This window comes from Fringilla coelebs (assembly GCF_963513975.1).
Source record: "Fringilla coelebs genome assembly, chromosome: 1".
Lineage (NCBI taxonomy): Eukaryota > Metazoa > Chordata > Aves > Passeriformes > Fringillidae > Fringilla > Fringilla coelebs.
The window spans coordinates 97,891,963-97,912,134 of NC_140028.1; the positions used below are offsets into that span (position 1 = coordinate 97,891,963).

A 20,172-nucleotide genomic window follows, 5' to 3' on the forward strand; every position below is an offset into this window, starting at 1 on the left:
ACATTAGTTGTTTTAAATTAAATGAGACAACCTTTTCTTACTGCACCTATTATAAGAGAACAGCCTTAAAACACAGCGGACAAATGAAATGTGTGTCAATTGCAGAGTCTGAATTTTTGAAGTGTGATTTAGTAGGGCCTTAAACAGTTGCTCTGCCTTTGGCAGGGAATTTCACCTCCTGAAATATAAAACAGACTGAAGCAAGACTACAATTTTCCTCAGTGCATTCCAATTTTGAGTGTGTGTACAGTGGAAATTTATACATGATACTGATTTACTCCATCAGTAGATGATCAGACTGGAGGATGTACACCTCTTATCATCACTCATCTTGGAAAACAGAGACTACAACAAAAAACTCCCAGTGCTTTCCATGGAAACATCTAGTCCTGACACAATTAGCATCTGGTAACAATCTTGTCAAACTTTGTACACCTACAACCAGAGATTACAGTGATGAGTTTTGCCATCATTTTTAGAAGCGTAGTAATGATAATGATGCTGACAAGAGCACCCAAGAGAAGCACAGATGTTGAGAGATATTATTATCAATCTGTATTACTGCTCATCTACATAAACTTAGTTGAATAATCCAAGTTGCCACATTTACCATAAAATAAAGAAGAATACTGATATTATAAATGAAAAGGCAAGCCATTACATGTGTATTTTCATAGACAATATTTCTTAGATCACATCTTGCTTTCATAGCAAAAGGTCTTTTGAGCCGACAGCCATAATTTCCAATGGAGTGTCTCCAAAGTTACCCCTTTCCAGCTGAGTTTCTACCCAGGAGTAAGCAGAAGAAAACCAGAGAACTTACGATCTCCTTGGCAGCGCACGGGACCCACGGACACCTTGGCTTCAGAGCCAGGCCGGTCAAGGTCTCCAACCACCACCTGGCTGACTGGTAGGTGCTCTTTGTAGGACAGCATCCCACTGTCTTTCCTCCTGAAGTACAGAGACACAAAAGGAAAGCAGTTGTGAAGCATATGAAATGATGTTCCTTGATGTAAGCACCAAACGAATAGGTATGCAACAATTGCATGAAACTCAAACCTCATTTTAGTTAGCAAGACCACAAAAATTCAATTTATGGTCTTGTCTTTGAGCTCCTCACATCAACCGCAGCAAGTAACCCAGTGCTTTTTTCATGCTTAGACCAAATCACTGTGCACAGTTGCAATATTTTTCCTTTATTATTTCAAGAGATGAACCCAACTGGCATAGAGTGTTCTTTCTTCCGAATAGAAAATGAAATAAGCAATATTTAATGGGGTACTTTGTCTCTCAGCTGGTTTGCCTCTGTGAGTTTTTTTGGTTGCAATATTTTTTTTTTGTTGGCTTGTATTCTTTGTTTTGTTCTGTTTGTGGTTTTATTTTTTTTTTTTTTTAATATAAACACACACATAAAGGGCTAAATTATCCACACAGGAAAAAATGCTCTATATATAGTGTTAAGATTATAAATTTTTGACAGAAAAGAAAGAAAGAGGAAATAAAATAAATAAATCCATCTATTTCTCTCACTTCCCCCCTCCCCCCCACCTTTCTTTTTAGATCTATCCTGCCATGTAACTGGGTATATAAGTAAGGAACTTTTTGATCTAAAACAAATCAATTTCTTTGTTCAAAAATATCACAAGATTAAGGATGAATTCAGTATCTAGAAAAGTTAACTGAACCATACAATATGACTATAACCCAGACTTGTAATGATTTCAGGAAAATGAAAGTCTTTTTCATCTCTAACTTGGATGACTCCAAGATTGTCCTCATTATAATGCTAAGAACTAGGTGGTGCAGCGGGGATCTGCATGATCTGTGATAATGTTCAGTCTTCCAGCAGGACAGTACTGCTTTCCTTCCAGCAGGATAGTACTGTTTTCCTGTAGCATCTGCAGTCACCACCCTGTTTTGGTCCATCTGAAGAGATGGAAAGCAAAACGTTCTTTTAAAAAGAAGCACAACTGAATTAGTTAAGAAAATAACCATCACATTTTCGAACAACAGTTCACTGGAACTAATGTCTGTTCTCTGTGATGAAGAGAGTAATTAGAGATTTAATTAGTAGAGTTTTCCAAATAGCAGGTGACTGTTTTACTTAATCTGCATGTTCTTCCCCTTCAGAAAACTTGCTGCTTTGTGCTGTGTAACTCCTTGAGTTGCTGAGATCATTAGCCCTCTTTGGCTGGACACAGCTACACCAGGGGCTCTGTCGGTGAGGTTGCCACAGGACATTGATAGAAAAAGAGGAAAATGGAGAGCAGGAACCCTGGCAGGCTGCTCCTGCACATTGTGATCATCCTCAGATCGCCATGCCCTTTACAAAGGCATCCTTTTCATCAATTTGGAGACAAGCAGTATAAGAAAAGAAAGATTAAAGGACTTTCCAGTTAAGAAAGAAAAAAGTGAATAACAAAGGCAGGTATGTAGACCTAATCTTTGTCACAGCTAAAGACTGTATCCTTGGGACCCACTTCCTTCTAAAAGAGGATAAATGTAGGTCATCACTTTACTCTTTCTGAGGTTTTCCTCTGAGACTGGCTTTCTTTCCTGATTTTTACTCTTTCAAAGAACATTTTAAAGTTGGACATATCTATTTAAAATAAAGAAGTCTTCGAAGAGTGGTAAAAAGAAAACTATTGGCATTTCTATTTTTTCTTTCTTTCCTCTTTCACAAAATCAGCTAATATTTCAGCTCCAAATAAGGATGAGGGCGGCAATTTTCCTGTCACCAATAGCTTTCACTTTCTTTGAAGGAAATAAAAAGGAGCAGTAACAATTTTCTCTCTCTTTACTGATAATTTTTTACTCATTTCAATATTTTATTTATGCACTTAGTGAAATGGTCACTTTAAAGCTGTTGCCATGGCAGTAAACGTTAGAGTTCTTTTCAGAAATAGCCTTATTTTCTGGTCATCACTTACTTGTGTCATCATTGTAGCATTTTCCCCCACACTGAAACTATTGAGGACTGGGAGTGTTGAACTAAGAGTTGAGAGAGGTGAATTGCCTTTTCACCAGTGGAACCTGAGTAGTTCTTTCCCTCTTAACAAAAATGGGATAATGATGATCTTTGGGCCACACATGCACAAATAAGATGAATAGACTCAGAGACTGACTGGTTCTGTTGTGCTTTTCTAACATATTTGTAGTTCCTCTGGACATACTAATCAGTGCTGACAAAATCAAAAAGTTTTAAACCAAAGACTGATTATTATGCTTGACTTTGTACAACACACTTAGAAATAATCACAGCTCGAACACTCAATTCCTGCAAGTGATAAAGCTTCTGATGGTATTTAAAGACTTTGCACATTAATAGGGTGGAGAAAGTCTCTGAAGTTTTTACTCACCAAAGAAAATCCCCTCAAGAGAATAAAGATTGAATTCAGAGAGTGTCATATTCCTATTAATAGCCAAATGGGAGATGAATGAATCTGATCAAATCCTGTAATTATTACCAGGAGATATTGATGAAATCTCAGTGTAATTTTCTATTCCTAATTTCTTTTCCTATATATAACAGTCTGCAAAGTGCTTCAGGGTGCCTTTGAATGAAAGTAGCAGATATTAGTGTGAGATTTATCATTGTTTTGATTATGATCATCTTCTCCTCTTTATAAGCATTCAGTGGTATGTAAAAAAGAAATGTATTATATATGTATCAGCACATGACATATTCAGAGTAATGATAAGATTTTGTATCATTATTAATTTGTTTATATAATGATTTAATACAACCAGACTACTGCTACTGGAGTAATTCATTTTCTCTGATTTTGTTAGACATTGCTTAATTACCAGTCCAGTCATACAAAGTGAAGCAAAAAAAGAATGTACCACAGGTAGGAATGGACTCAGTTTTAAAAGATATGGTTTCATGACTTGAGGAACTGAAGTTATTTCAATAGTACAAATAAAAGACCTACTGGAGTGAAAATGTGGTGTTAAGCACATATAATTTGGTGATTAGCAGTGGTTTGAAGAGTGCAAACTCCAAAGTATGACAATTTCTAAGGTATACAATTTTCCACCTCTCAGAAGACCAAGGTTTTTATTCTGTGAGCACCTCTGTATAAATCCCTGCATTTCCATAATCTATCTGAGGGAGGCATAAAGCAGTTTAGTCCATTTAGGATCTGCAAACCAGTGCCTGTAAAAACATTGTGAAGGGCACAGGCATACTAAATGCTGGTATTTTCTCTCATCCAAAAATATCTGGCAAGGATTTTATTTATATTAAAACTGCTAAGAGGAATGAATATTACAGACAATTTAATGAACAATGCAACTTTGTCAGCAAATGTAATAATCTGGAAGTCAGTTCTTGGGAATAAAAAAGATCTAATTAACAGGATTAAAAACAGGGCGAACAAAAACTAGGATTGCAGCAAAGCTAACTCATGAAAGGTTTTGATAAAATCTAGCTAAATTTTTAATAGCCACTCTATGGAGCATTAAAGCCATGCTTTTAGATTCACCCTATACCCAGGGCTCTGCCCTTTGGAGTTATAAACTGCAGACCATATACCCTAGGACAAAACTTTTATTTCCACTGGATTTTGCTGTTTTCAGGGATTCTTGCAGCTCTTTTGTCCCTTTCCCACATGTCCTGTCACCTCAAATGCCCTTATATGTTAAGTTGGAGCTAATGACTCACCCTTGATTTGTCTAACAAGGGGTATTGTGGAAAATTTCTCATTACTGTACAGGGTCATAAAAACTGACAGAAGATCATAACTCAAATTAATTTTGTTTCAATGCTCTGGCATTGGACAGGATAAGATCCTTGGAAATATGTGGTTTTTAAAAGCAAAAGCAGAAGGAACTCTTACAGTTAAGACTGATCTTAGGGCAATTAAGCTTTTCTAGCATGCATAAAATATTTTTACTTTTGAGACCACTCACCTCCTGAAAGTCTAAACAATTTGATGAAAGATCATCTAATCCCAGCCCCCAAATTACTGACATGAATCCCTACTTTGACATCTATTAGTGAAGATAAATTATACCAAAGACATGAGGCTGATAGTGCAGCATTGACAAGTAATCCTGGTTTAGAAATTACAAAGGATTGAATTGACAAGATTAAATTAATTTAAGGGGAGATACACTGAGAAATTTGTCAGAAATATATCTTATTTTAAAAATCCATCAGAAAGGAAAGAGAGAGAGTTGACAGTGGTTCTACAGATTCTCTTGCCTGAAAGCACTTCCTTGACTTTCCTTTCAAATAGGAGTTTGTGAGAAACTGAATAACCACAGAGAAAGGTGAATAATTGAGAGAGCAAATGGGGCTCTGCTTTCTTTTGAAAAATATGGAACCAGTTTCCAGTGAAAATCTTCCTTTTCTGACTATTTTATCACATTCTCCTTCCAAAAGACCAGCTGAGGCAGAAAGTCTCTTCAAGCAGAGTGGCTTCCCTTAAAATCTTCATGTCTTAAGTGTTATTTTGAAGAAATAAAGGGAATGTATGGATTCTCTTCTATTGAGGCCCAGCAACTCTTCTGACTTTGAATTTTTCTTATTTCTATACTGAGATATTTTAAGAATGAAATCTAGGAATCCTACCACGCTCTAATTGATCTTTGCATCTGTCAACAATTTAATCAATTTTATGTCAGGGTTTCATTTTTTTTTAAAGCGAATCAGGAAGCATATGTGGTATTTCCTTTAGCAGAAATGCTAAATTGGGATGTCCCTTTCACCTTGGGCAATTACACAGACAAGATTACTTGGGATTGAGCTGAAGCCAAGAAAAGAAACTTCTGCAAATGTTGAGCTGAAAATGGAAGATATAGGAATTTTTAAAGGAAAATTGACATTGGAAAGGGCAATGCCTTGTTCAAATATTTTTTTTCCTGTTTGTTCAGTCTCATTTGGCATTTTAAAATCAGTATTATTTGATCTTAAAATATTTCAAAATCATAAAATTATTTAAAAAATAGTAGTTTATAAAAAGACTTAAAGTATCCCACAATTAGCAATGCCCCAGATGTTTTCTAGTCATCCTAAAGTTTTAAATGCTTTGTTTTATGACAGAAATGAGAAAACTCTCCTCTGAACAGGTCTAATCGATTGAAGGACAATAAAATAATGCCTCATTCAGCTACTCAACATATCCCAAAAAGTTAAATATCTTTTTTTGTACATCACTTTGGCAAAGAGAAACCTACATTTCCTCCATGATCCCCTCACAGATGCTGAACTTTCCCATGGAACAGCAGTCCACTGCAGCTCTGAAGGAAAAAAATCATGAAGAACTCTACTATTTTCACCTGTTTTAAAAATTACCTAATTTAAAACACCAAGAGTTTTAATTTTACTTCTCTATATCTGAATGCATTACAGTGATGGTAATATTTTACTGTGTAGACACTAGAAGCAGTTATCTAATGAAATGTACGTTTTTAATATCTGCACTACTCAATGTACTATTGGAAGGTCTCCGCAGATAAATGATGAATTCTTTGCTGCATCCATTCTACTAACCACAAGTCTTTGGATCACATCCTATCAAACTATCAAACCAAGCATACTTCTGGCAGGATTTTTAGGGCACAAGGATCTGTATTGGAAGAAATATTAAAAATCTCAGAGCAGCAGCTCAGAGGCTTCATTTCTCGGAGTTCTTGACAACTTTGACAGTTTTATTTTGTATGACTGAAAGAGCTAAATAAAAATAATTGACTATGGCATGACAAAATAACAGATGGCTATAGTTAATGCTGACTTCAGCCCCTATATGCCAGTTGAGTTCAATACAGTACTGAAGTGCATAACTTTGTGTTGAATTTGGTCCAGAAAACTGGAAGAAGTATGGCACTTACTGCATCCAGAAAATGTCAGTAAAACCCAATTGTATGAGCATCTACCACTATTCCTACCCTTCCACTGGCACTTCCTGCAGTGTTCATCCTTACATGACATCTGTGCACATACCTCATACAAAAGTGAAACCAACCTATGGCAGGCACATTGGGAATATGAGGATGCTGTGATTTAGCTCATGTCTTGAGTTGCTTGTATAGCTTTGACAGAAAATAATTTGAGAAAAGGTTTATACTGGTCACAGCCCGGAATGAAGCGCTTGAGTAGATAACCTCACAAAATCTCCATGTGTATGATAAGAGTGACCAAAAGAGGACAATGAAGCAGGTGAGGGGTCTGGAGCATAAGCCCAATGAGGAGCAGCTGAAGGAACAGCAGTTTAGCCTGGAGAAGAAGAGGCTCAGGGGAAACTTTATCACTCTCTAGAACTACCTGAGAGAAGGCTGTAGAAAACTAGGTGTTGGCATCTTCTCCCAAGTAACACGGCCAAGAGGAAATGGCCCCCAGTTACATCAAAAGAGGCTTAGATTGGAAATAATCACAGGTTTGGATGACAGAAAATATGAGTTACTTGCTAGATGTCACATAGAAAAAAGCATACCAGCACCCCTCTTCTAAATAGTAATCTAAGTAGCCAATAAAGAGACAAAATACAGAAGAGAGTAATGTTACGTATTCTTGAAATTCCATGTCACTATTTGACTATTTGTTTCCTTTCTGTAAAGGCCCCTACCACATCTGTACTGATTTTTAAGAAAACTTAGGTATTTGAGCCTATTTTTCAGTAAGCTCTCTCCATTCTACCTGACATCAAAGTTTAATTGTACCAACCACAACATCTTGTTTTCTGTATCTATAATCAGTTCACATTCTTCAAATACTGTATTTCAAGGGTATTGCACATAATCTGTGTCCCTTCAAAAGATCTCAGTTTCAGTCCTTAGACGTAGCTATCACATTGTACTTTAATTTTGTCTCCAGTCTCAGCCCCAGAAGATTGCTTCCCATTTTACTTTCATGAGTGTGTGGAAGAAGGCAAATCCTCAGCAGTGATTCTTCTTTCAAGGTGGCACTTACCCCATCAGGACAGATGATCAGTTTTATTTAACCTTCTTGCACAGCACACAGCTTGTACATCTGTAGCTCTTTTCTCCTCACAAGGATTTCTTAACCTACTGCTGTTCGAAGCTGTAGGTTCAGTGATCCCACAAATTACTGTTTTTTGTTTCTACTTATCTAATAAGTAGAGAAGTTGTTTCTAACTGAAAACCAATGAGTAAAAGTAATCTAAAAATTAATTCTGCATCAGGACTGGGATTTTTTGATGTTGTAATAATTTGTTAGTCCGATGAATGGTAGACCCTTTAAATGATCAGGTGAGTAGATGGGGAATAAACAGCTATTTATAAGATGCCAAAGTCAAATGCAAGAATAAATTTGTAACAACTGTCACTAAACAAACACTCTAGCAAAATGAAACCTTAAAAGATTGTCTACAAATTGTGCTATAAACAAAATGAATGATGTTCCTGTGTCTACTGAGGAAGGAAAGTGGGGTCTATTATCATGAAAGCACTCTAGTTAGAAGAAGAATTAAATATCCCACTACAAAACAGTTAAAATGTACTCACATTCATCAGAAATAATTATCTGAAACTGAATGCTCCAAGATATTCAAGCACATTTAAAGCAATGGTGCAGCATAGAGGTAATTAACAGATGTCTGTATTCATTATGTAAACACTTTGCTATCAAGCACAAGCAAAACTAGGATACTTTCCCTCTGCTAGTAAACATGCACATATATCTCTTAGAATTGATTTAATTTCAATTAGGTTCCTTTTTTAGTGCTTTTGCTAAAAAGATGGATGACCTTGGTTTCAAGTGATATGCAAATTTATCCGTAGGTTAATTTCTTCCTTACCTTTTTGTGTTTTTGTGATATCATTACCTCTTGTCTGTGTGTGTGTCTATCTCCACACACAGTGGAGTAACTGGAGAAAAGAGAAAGGATGCTACACAAGGTACTTACTGAAGTTATAAAAAAAATTGTAATTCCTGCAATGTGTGCAGCTGTGTCAGCTCCAGAGGCAGCTGGGTTCTGCGAGACTGTACACAGAGTCCCTCACTGCATTTACACAAAGCATTATGTGAAAACTGAGTGACAGAGATTAGGATTTGAGCCACAGGGAAGTCATGGTATGCCACACTTGGTGCTAAATATTAGGCCAAATGCAGATGCCCTTGTTTAGAAAAATCTGTTTTGCTGCACTGACTGTAGAATGTCAAGCATTTGTTTAGCATTTTGTTGATCACACTTATACAGGATTAGTGACCTATTCATTAGCCAGATTGCTCCACTTTATTGCTCTGGTGGGTTTCCATTATCCTTTTTGTTAGCCTTTGAGATCAACTTTCCTTACATTACATATCACCACTTTTTTCCTCGACAAAAGACTGGCACAAACTTAGCAGAATTCACCATTCATTTCCTAACACAATTCCATCTCAGCTCTGCCTGTCTCTTCCTAGCACAATACTGGATGAACTCCCCCAAGATTTTTTCTACCAAGTCTGCTGTGACAGCCCTGACTTCATGGACAAAAATTCCTCTGGGCCACAGGCTTCCAACAACATGTGACAATATGGTCATGAACAAAGGAGGCTGATGATGAAGTGAGTGAGATTCCCCCTCCCTCTACCTCTAAGAATGGTGCTTTTCAGGGCTCCAAGAAATTCTGGGTAGATTTTACAGTGAAGCTGACCCTGAAGCAATCAAGTTGTGCTTCTCTGGTATTTCAGACTGTGACATTTTTTATCAGCATTAGGTGAAACCAGAAATTAAAATATAATATAGGTCAAAGAGCCTAGGGCTCACAGAGGGTGCACTGACACCCTTGCTGATGTTGAGGTGCATTTCAATGGCTAGGTATGTGTTAACTTGCCAAATGTTTATGTGTCTTTTCTTTTCTGACTGCTCAAATGTAGTTAACTGCAGATGCATCTTACCTTAACACAAGCCTATGAGATAAATGTTGCCTCATGGATGTGGGGATATCAAGAAGTCTATCACATCTACCTATAGCAAAGACTATGCATGCAATGCAAGAGAGGCTCCAGTCACTGCTGTCAGCTCTTTTATTGAATGAAATGGCAGCACAACATAAGCTCAGTTTTAAGAGCATGATTTGTAAGTGTGCTGTGTAAATCAGAAGGTTGGTTTTGATTCCTGAGTCTTACGAAAGACTTTAAACATTTCTAATACAATTTTATTTTGGGAAAAAGTATCTTAGATTTGACATAAGATATTTGAATAATTTTTTTTTTTCCAAAATGCTTTAGCTGAATAGATGAACTCTTGACCACAAAATGTTATTATGACATTTTATGCAATATCCAGCAAATAATTGATTTTAGACATGTGATTGCATGTTTAGTGACAGCATTTTAAACTTTTTCATAGAGATAATACTTACAAATCTGTTTGTGCTTTTACATTACCAAGAAAAAGCTTTTACATCATAGATATAGGTTTTTGTATTTACTGTATTTTCTCATTACATTTTTTAACACCATCAGCAGATTTTAGTTTACCTATCTACCTGCTTGTTTAAAAACTTGTTTTTTCTTCCCTTTTATTTTGGTTTGCTTTCTCTTTAATAATTTATATAAATAAATATGAATATACTCAAGTACTTCCTTAGAAGAAATTGTAAAACTTACAAAACAGCCCTAAGTCATAACTCAAAGAAGATTTTGTTTCCCTAATCTACATTGAACATAATCCTGTAATCAACCTCCACTTGACCAAAAGCTGAGCAAAAGATAGTATTTGTGATAAAGGAATACCAAAAAGTAACTCTCCTGAGATATTGGTTTAGATAGAATAATTTCTTCCTAGTAAACCACTTATTTTTCAGCAAAATATGAAAAAAAAAAAGCCATTTGAATTCTATCAGGAAGCTGGCTTATATAGACACAGTTCTGCTGTAAAGAATCCATGTAGCATTTTAATTTCAGTTTAAAGACTGTTGGAAAAAACTTGAAATAAAAATGCAACAAATTGCCTTAGACCTGATTTACTAAGTCTCCACTGCACACTCAGACAACTCTTAGAAACTTTGTGGGGTCTCCAGGGACTGTAATTTATACGAATAATTTTCATAAGTATAGTATTCAGCATGTGAACAGGAGGCAGGGAAAAGAAAAACAGCTGGAGGAAGGGTGGGGGGGAGGGTTGGGGGATGCAAGGAGACTTGCAGCTGTGACAAAATATCCAGCCATAATTAATTACAGACAAGTAGAAATTTTGAATTCTTAGGGCAAACCAGGAGGGAAACATGAATAGTAACTAAGATAAACCCACACCTAGTCCATGACATTAAAACAATTTATAGAATTTAAGCTTTTTCTACAAGCCTAACTACAGATACAGATACAAAAAGGAAACCCAGTCTCCCTTTTCTCTAGGTGCTAGGACCATTGCTCTTTTTTTGCTCAATTTCCAGACTTTATGAAAGGTTATTTGATTGCTTTGAGTGTTTTTCATAGACAGTGCAAGTCATCTTCCTCTTTAGAGTAAAATAATGCATTATGTATATAACAATCATTCCCGGGCAAACACAATGCTACAGGTGAGTCTTGTCTATTTTTATTTTCTGATTCTTTATCAGGTCTTTTGCAGTGGTAAGAATCTGCTGGGCAAAATGAGAAAAAGACAAGAAACAATTCTTCCTTCAAATGCTGAGGTTTTGCAACTACCTCAGTGATGAACTGACAGGATATTTTGATCAATTGCTCTGAAGACAATATTCCCATTAAATCTGGTACAAAAGAAATATCACAAGGGCTTATGAGTTCTCTCTTCCCCAAGATCCCCAACTCTCTCCCCCATATGATTATTTCCATTCTTTCCCTTATGTCTGTATATCTGTATATCATCTATATACGTATATATCTATATATGTATCTATATATATCCCCTGGTACACCAAAGAACAAACAGTGAAAACAGATATATCTTTTGTTTACACTGGAGGCACCTTCAGCTTGATGGACTCCCTTGTGATTGTTTCAGCTAAAATATGACTGCTAATAGTAATAACAGCTAATCATGTGCTGCAGTCTTCATCTACCCTATAACAGAGGTTGTCATATATTTCAGGTGTCTTTACATCTGACTGCACTGATTCAGAAATAAAAAAGTCAGGGGAGTTCTACAATTTAAGAAGAAAAGCACCCTCTTCAAGACTTAAGCACCATCAGGTAGAGAGTGAAATACACTGGGCTGGTCTGCATTGGGGTGATTTCATCTTCATAGCATGGCACTGAGGGCAAAGTCATTAGTCTTCAAGTTAGCCCATAAATAAAAGCGGAGGAGGAGAAAATAATTGGCAGCTGAAAGTTCTGCAGTGCACAATGCTCGATTTTACTTTGCCCTTACCTGACAAGCTGTGACAGTAAGGTCATTTGCTTTAAAGCTAGGACTACAAGCTTTTCATTCAGATTAAAAAGTCTGCATCTTTCTGTGCAAAACATAGAAGACATCTTCTTGCTCACTTGATTTGTCACTCACACTAATAATGAAGTTGAATAACAAAAAGTATACAAATGTGCTGGGAATTGTGTTCCAATTGTCTGCATGGTAGAATTAAAAATCATGTACCTGCCTTTTCACCTGCTAATTCATAACCCTCTCAGAAATTTCTTAGAATACCCTAAGAATAATAATTACAGATACCTAATACAATTATAATAATAATTACAAATACCTAATTCTGATTTTTTTTTTCAGTGCTGCTGTTAAATAATTCTTTAAAAGACCTGGATGACACCAACTGACTAGCTGGAACTGAAGACAAGAAAACCTGAACAGCAACACTCAGAAGTGAGGTTGGCAGCAGGATGAACACTCACTTTTTGTCTGACAATGATTTTCAGAGTAAATTAATAAACTTGTCATCCCTCTCCCCTTTAAGTTCATTCCTTACTGCTAGCACTGAGAAATGAATAAATTCAAAAAGGAATCATCCTCATCCTTAGGAGATTCTTAGAGCTTGACCATTTTCACATTTACAGCAAGGTAAAGGCTCTGCTCATGATGCATGAGGCAGTACAGAATCCTGTTTCCTCATAGTTTTGTATTGATTACAGGAAGAAAATCATCATACACAGTAATAAAGGGGTATTTTAACAAAGAAAAGACAGGTTGTCAAAGAGTTATTTCATGTCATACCAATGCCCTCATTTTTCTGTCTTTTTAGATTCGGAGAATGTTAAGACTTTGTTCCTCACATGTCTGGTCACTGCCGTGAGCCAGAAGTCTTAAGAGTAGGATGATAGCTAAAGTCCAAGTCAGATCAGCTTGCTATAAATGAGGCCTGAATCAAGTCCCAAAGGTGAATAACGCAGAAAAGACAGAAAACCCAAGTAAAATTTGAAACTTTCATGATTCATTGAATCTTGAAACTCCTAAACCCCTCAATCTGTATCAGTTCAGGCTGGAAATCTGTAATTTCCTGTGAGCTACATACCATGGCTGTTGTCTGTCAGTACTTTCATGGAATGTGTCTAAAAGACAAAGAGCAAACTATGGGACCCTAGGTTTGTCTGGATCCTGGACTAGAGCTGCCAGGTCATTAAAAACACAGCACAAGCTTTAGAGGCAATTCCAGACAGCAAAGTCCTTCCAAGTCTACACAAAAGCAATAGCCTGCAGACTTACTGTGCAACAGGTGCTATTCCCTTCATTGGTCCTTGGATTAAATTTTGAATCACTCAAATCAGTTTTAGATACACAAGTATGGCAGCGAATGCACAGCCTTGAGGGATAAAAGAGTCCTTTTTTGTTTGTAGACAGCCTTGCATAACAAAGTCCTGGATTTTGGCCAGAATCCTGTGGTGGTACTAAGGTACAAAGGAAGGAGAGTTTGAAAGGTGGTACTCAGCACATTTGTAGCATGACCAGGAGTTCCACTTCAAAATTTCCATCTCTCAAACTTTTTATCAGTAAAAAAATCATTCAGCCATTTCTTGTGGAAGAAATAAAAAAGAAGAATGCGTAATGCACAAACACAAGGGAAATGTAGTTTTTATAAATAAAAACATAGAGCAGGTTATAAAACAGGATGGAATTAATTTAAGGAAGATTTCACATTTTTCAGCATGCAAACTCTGTTTCAGTGTTGCATACCAGCTACATTAGATGAGCACAGTTGAGAAACATAGGACAGAGAGCAGCCTATTTAATACCCAGTCACTTGACCCTTTTCCCTAGTGGAGTAGTTATAATGGCCAAATTGTAACTAGAAGGAATGAACTTCATGGCTTCTGGCTATCTGCTTGTCTGTTAGTGAAAGTTTCAGCTCAAGTATGTCACTCATATGGAAAAGAAGTACTACCAGCTGTGTTAAATCTAATATTTCCTAAGGTTTGAATGCTTGACTTCCTGTCTTTAGTGTCCCTCTTCATGCAAATTTTTTATTCTGTGCCATTACATACTGTCAAAGTGCTAAATTTTGACTGACTGGAAATATGTAACATTGGGTGTCAGTGTCAATGCACAAAGGAACTCTGTGAGGTAACCCTAAAAGACCTAAAAAAGCCTGTCTGGATTTGTAAGAGTACCAGAAAAACAGCCGCTTGAAATAGTGCAATTTGTCAGCTAAGTTTCCCTGCCTTCATCTACAAAATTAATTCATTCCTTGAGCATAACTAAAAAAAAAGTTTGGATATTTTTCTTTTATTTAATTAAGAGATATAATTACATTACCAATAGTGTTTTCTTGTCTATCATTTCAAAGATGGCCTTTAAGTTCTGAAAAAACATTGAATGAAAGTTTTCCAAGTGCTGTGGTCTAATTCTACAAAGTTTCCTAAATTTCTAGGAAATTGTGATTAATCATCTGATAAAGATGTGAAGCAAAACAGGAGCACATTACAAATCTTATTAGATATTTTTCTGTTTGTTTGTTTTTTTGCTTGTTTGGGTTTTTAATTGGTTTTCTGTTTTACTTTGTTTTGTTGTTGGTTTTGTTTTGTTTTTTTTGACTTTTTTTTTGCTTCCTGTAATGCAAACCAGTGTGTTTTCTTATTAAATACAGGTCTCTGTGTTGTAGCAAAAATGTTTCACAAGTTTACTGTTTAAATATGAGCTTACCATATATAATTGCTTGATTTTTTTTATGCAGTCAGTCTGTTTGGTCTTATTGGAAATTTTTTGTTTGTATATATACACACACACACATATATATATGATTCTAGTCATGTGTGTTCCTCAATAGCACTTTTATAGTCCTTCCAGTTCTTTTAGGTATATTCAAATTGGATCCCTTTTACCTATTTAAGATTTCTCTACATAATGCTAGAAATAGCAAATAAAGTTAGACAAAATGTAGCTGCATAGAGCCATCAATAAGTTCTCAGTTTGGTTTTGGTTTTTGTTTTCCACAAAGAATGTGCAGCCTAGACACTTCTGGTCATGTAACACCTCTGTGGAAACTCCAGTTGCTGCCTAGATGGGAAAGTAAATGGAAAAAGAAATACAGAGACATTGTTAGCAGCTTCTAACAAAGGACAGGAGAAGCCAGTGTCTTCTAACTATCCAGCTCTCTCTGCATCAGCAGCTCTGTTACTGAGAGCACACAAGGTTAAAGGACAGAAGGATTTTTAAAAGTGCCTCAGGGAGTCCAGAACTGAAATTTCTGTGATATTGATGGTAATTATAACATGCTAAACTTAAGCCTTGACTATGTCTACCTACAGCTCCAGGAACCTCTAATATCCTGTTAAATCTGGCTACAAATGACTCATCTGTCATTTCCACTGCTTCAGGCTGGCATTTCAACATCCACCCATATTCCTGTAACTCAAACAACTCGTCATTCTGAGCTTTGTTTAGTCATCTTTACCCATGACCTGAAACTTTTGAAATTCCCTTTGTTGGACAAGAGTTGTGAAGGGAAGAGGGATGCATCCTGCAGAGTGTTCTGTAAAACACCTCAAAAAAATAAAGCCATTTGACAAGCTCTGGAGAAAGAAACTTTAATATCCAAAGTGTGAGATTATAAATAAGGTTCCCTCTACTGATTTTCTCCATTTGTCCAAAGCAATTTATCTGAAAATTCTGCTTAAACTCTTTTGATCATCTTTTGGGCCACCAAATTGTTCTTGTAAGATTAGCAACCACACCAGTAGTCAGAAGCAAAGGCCATGACTGACTTTGTAACCTGAAGTGCGCTCACATCAGGAAGTGTTAAATGAAAAAGCTTCTTATGTTACCTTTTCTGAGTAAATCCTTGAACAGCATCATATTATAAGCCTTCTGACTTATTGTGACTTCTCTGAGCAAGAGACCCTGTGGTGTAGAAACTTTGGCCAATCTGAGTCTTAACTGACCCTAGGCTCAAAGGAGAGTAGGAATCAAAATTTCTCTGCAGAACTTTACGTTTGCTACTTAACTAATACAGTGTGCCTACCTCTACAATGGCAGCCATTTTTAAAGAGGAACTGCCTATATTCTAATAATAATAATATTCAAATAAGATTTTATTTTACAAAGTCTTACATTTTATCTAAAATTAATAATTTCATTATAATTTTGTTTAGCAGCAACCCAGAGAACTTCTTGCTACTCATAAAAGCTACCTTTATTCTCTCAAGATTGAGGCAATCTGACTTTAAATGTCAACCCCACACACTTTAAAAAATGATCTTTATTAGCAAGAAAATCTAACCTTTCTTATACAACCTGATCCATTTAACTCTGAATTAATTTTATTTCGGACACAAATCATAGATAATTTGGGACTAAGGATCATGGCACGATTACTCAGGGTGAAGCTCTTTCATCTGGGTTTTTGTTTCTTTATCATGAAAAAAATGACTACTTAATACTTACATTGCAGCAACAACATGAGTTTCTAAAGAATCAGGTTCTATTCTAGACGATGTGTACAAATACACATAAATCTGAATTTCATACCTCATATTCCCTGCCAATATTCACCATTTGGCTTATTTACCATCCAGGCATAATAATCATTAGGCATTTAGCACATTAGGCATGTGCTAAATAGTTCTACACAATTATTTTATTCAGATAGACAAGGTGTGATGTGTAATTTTAAAAATCATTAATAGAAAAACCATACAGATGTAAGGTTTACCAAGCCTACGGTATACATTAATCCCTGGGAAAATTTACGTTGTAAGTGAGTCCATAATTAACACAGCTGGTTCGGTACTTACATAGAATTACTTACATACTTGGTTAAAAACAAAACAAAACTAAACCCAAAAAAGCAAAAACCAAACACAAAATTTTGGAAAAAAAGCATTGCAGGCTTCTTAAAGAGCTTCAGTTAGCCCCCTGTACCTATCACCATGATGCAATCATTGACTGGTCTCTATTAGTATTTATTCTGGAGGGTTTCGGCATTATTCAGTATAGCATGCAAACAGCACTCATTTAGTGTAATATTGCCTACTCTCCAAATTTAATCTTATGCTTCAATATGTGGATATCATTTTATATCTAATGTGTTATTTCAAATCTTTCTATAAAGACCACGTTTTCTCGTTGCATTTTTTACAGTGCTCATTAGAACAGCAGATGATTGCTTCATAAATCTACCCATCTTTGCAGTACTTCCATGAGGGAGTAGCTGGCATAATTTGCATTCTACAGATTGGATGTTGAGGTTGAAAGATGTTAATGTTAAAAACACTCATACTTAGCGCTCCATCTGAGATACCTACTTTTCTTTTTTTTTTTTCCTTTGAATGACTGCATGAGATGTATTCAGAGAGTGATCCCTTATTCTGGTTGCAGCTGTGAATGTTTGGTATTTTCACAAAGTGGACTTTGTGGGTTTCCAGAAAGTTAGGATCAGACTAATGACTGTTCTATGAAGAAATTGTTTGTGAAACTGAGGAAGCATCAGGCATGAATGTGGTTCCAGAGCCAGGGTTAGAATCCAGATCTCTGGGGAAACACTCTCCTGCCTTTGCTATGAAATCATTCATCAAGCTGTAATTCCTTTCTTAATTTCTAACACAAATTCTAACTTCTACAATAAAAACAGTGGACAATATTCTACTTACACTACATTATTCTGATTCAGTCTGACCGATTCTTCAGTGGCTCCCCAATTTCCTTGTAAAATCTCTCCCCTGAATCTTGCTTTTCTTCTTCACCTTTGATTCTCATAATTTCTACAGAGCCTTCTTTTCCTATTTTACTTCCTTACCTTTTCTAATATAGTTATTGCTCTGGCTACTGCCTTCTCCCCTCTGTATATTACTCCTGCAACCACCCAAAAAACCCCAAAACAATTTTTCCAGCACTGCCTGGGCAGGAGCAGAACATCACTGTGGGCATACCACAAGCAAATGCAGTGCTCCCAGCTGTGGACAAGATATGCAATTACTGTAAAAGTCCCACCTGAACTCTCAGACACAGTTTGGCATTTATTCAGCCCTTCTCTTTTAGGGGATTATAAATCCTTCTAAAATAAGTTTTGCTGGTGAGCTATGGTGGCAAGCTGTGGCAAGCTGCTTTGTTAATCTGTGAACTGAGACTTGTCTGCTTGTCATAAACTCTTGCACATTCTGTTGTCCAAGCCAGCAGCTGTTTTGCTGTCACCAGAACTGGGCACAGGTGTGTTGGAGGCCTGGGCTGAATTCTGCCCCTATGATTGAAGTCATCAAGGTCTCCTTTCCTCTGGATCTCACTTGCTTTTTAGGTGTTGATGAACATGGCTAGACAAAATTGCCAACTAGGACTCTTTAAAATAACTCCCAAACCCAAAAGATATGACTATGGAGAAGACTAGATTCTGACAAAACCAAACTGAAAAAATGGATCTTGAACAAAATGTCCTTAAAGTCTATTGTATAGCTTTCATTTCTTCCTTTCATTTACACGCCACAGATTAAAATAAAATATCCAGTGGTATAACTGCTTTTGATTAAATTTCCTGCAATGAATATTAGTTGTTCTGAAAAAATTCTGATACTTATCTAAATAAATATTGTATGTAATAATGTATTCTTGTATGAAGTTCTGAGTAAACAGTTTTAGATCTTTTATGATAATAAACCTATCTTAGATCTAAATCTAATAACCATATGAATCTGGTTATTAGTAGAATCCACATAATCCCAGTGTATATAGAGGGTGCAGAGGTTACAGAAAAATTATTGAGTGAATGCTGCTTATTAAATTATCATCTGTGACTCTTGGGGAATCTTCAAGAAGAGCTCAAAATCCAATGCCATTTCCCCCATACATTTCCCTTGGTGTAAAGGAAAACGGTCAACATATGGCACAGAGCCCTAATATTCATGGATACGCATCCAGTGCCTCAGGCAAGGAAAACTGTAAGTGCTTCTAATTCTACCCCTATTGTAATTATTATCACAATATCTTCTTTTATTGTTACCACTTTGACACAGAGCCAAACCTACATTCCTCCTGCCACACTGCTCTAGTGCCTGTGATTGAGTTGGAGTCATCTGACTTTATATTCTTCATTCTCTCTATATAATTATATTTCTGAAGTTTGGCAGCATGTGTGATTACCCTGTCTCTAAAACTGACTCCTCTCTATCTGTGGTGTTGTGCAGTTCACCCCATATCATAGCTAACAGATTACTATCCTAACAATGTCAAATCTTAGGGTGGCAATGTCTGTGGCAATATTTGATTTTCCACATACTAATCTACAATTTTTGCAAGCCCTGGAAAGTTTCCTTTATTATTCTATTTTTGTGTTTTTCATACTTCATTCTTGCAGAGCACATCAAACAGGGTTCTGCTACCCAGAGGGATTTTATAAACTGGGGAGCTGGGTTCACAGAAATGTCATGAAGTTCAACAGTGAAGAGTGTAAAGCCTTGCACCTGGGGGAAACAACCCCATGCACCAGTATGTGCTGGGAGCCACCCAGCTCAGAAGTAATTTGGCAGAAAACACTCTAAGGATTCTGGTGGACACCAAGGTGAGCATGAACCAGCAATGTGCACTTGAGGCCAAGCAGGCCAATGGCATCTGGGGGTGCATTGGGCAAAGGTCTGCCAGCAGGTCAAGGGCAGCCATCCTTCTCCCCTGCTCAGCACTAGTGAGGCCACATTTGGAGTGTTGGGTCCAGTTCTGTGGTCCCCAATACAAGAGAGAGGTGGAATTGCTGGATGGAGTCCAAGGAAGAGCCACTAAGATGATAAAAGGACTGGGGCATCCCTCCTATGAAAAGAAACTGAGGCAGCTGGGGCAACTCAGCTTGGAGAAATTTGAGAAGGATGTCATCAGTGTCATCATAAATAACTAACAGGAG

At 36.6% G+C, this 20,172-nt stretch overlaps 1 protein-coding gene across 1 annotated transcript in view; it reads right to left on the reverse strand.

Annotated features, from left to right (window-relative positions):
- Window positions 1–20,172, reverse strand: part of CNTNAP2 (contactin associated protein 2) — a gene marked incomplete at both ends in the record, with an annotated part of 998,227 nt that overhangs the window by 157,182 nt on the left and 820,873 nt on the right. Inside the window, one exon of the mRNA XM_084204413.1 lies at window positions 824–951. Coding sequence (XP_084060539.1) covers window positions 824–951 — 128 coding nt within the window. The remainder of the gene's footprint in view (window positions 1–823; window positions 952–20,172) is intronic.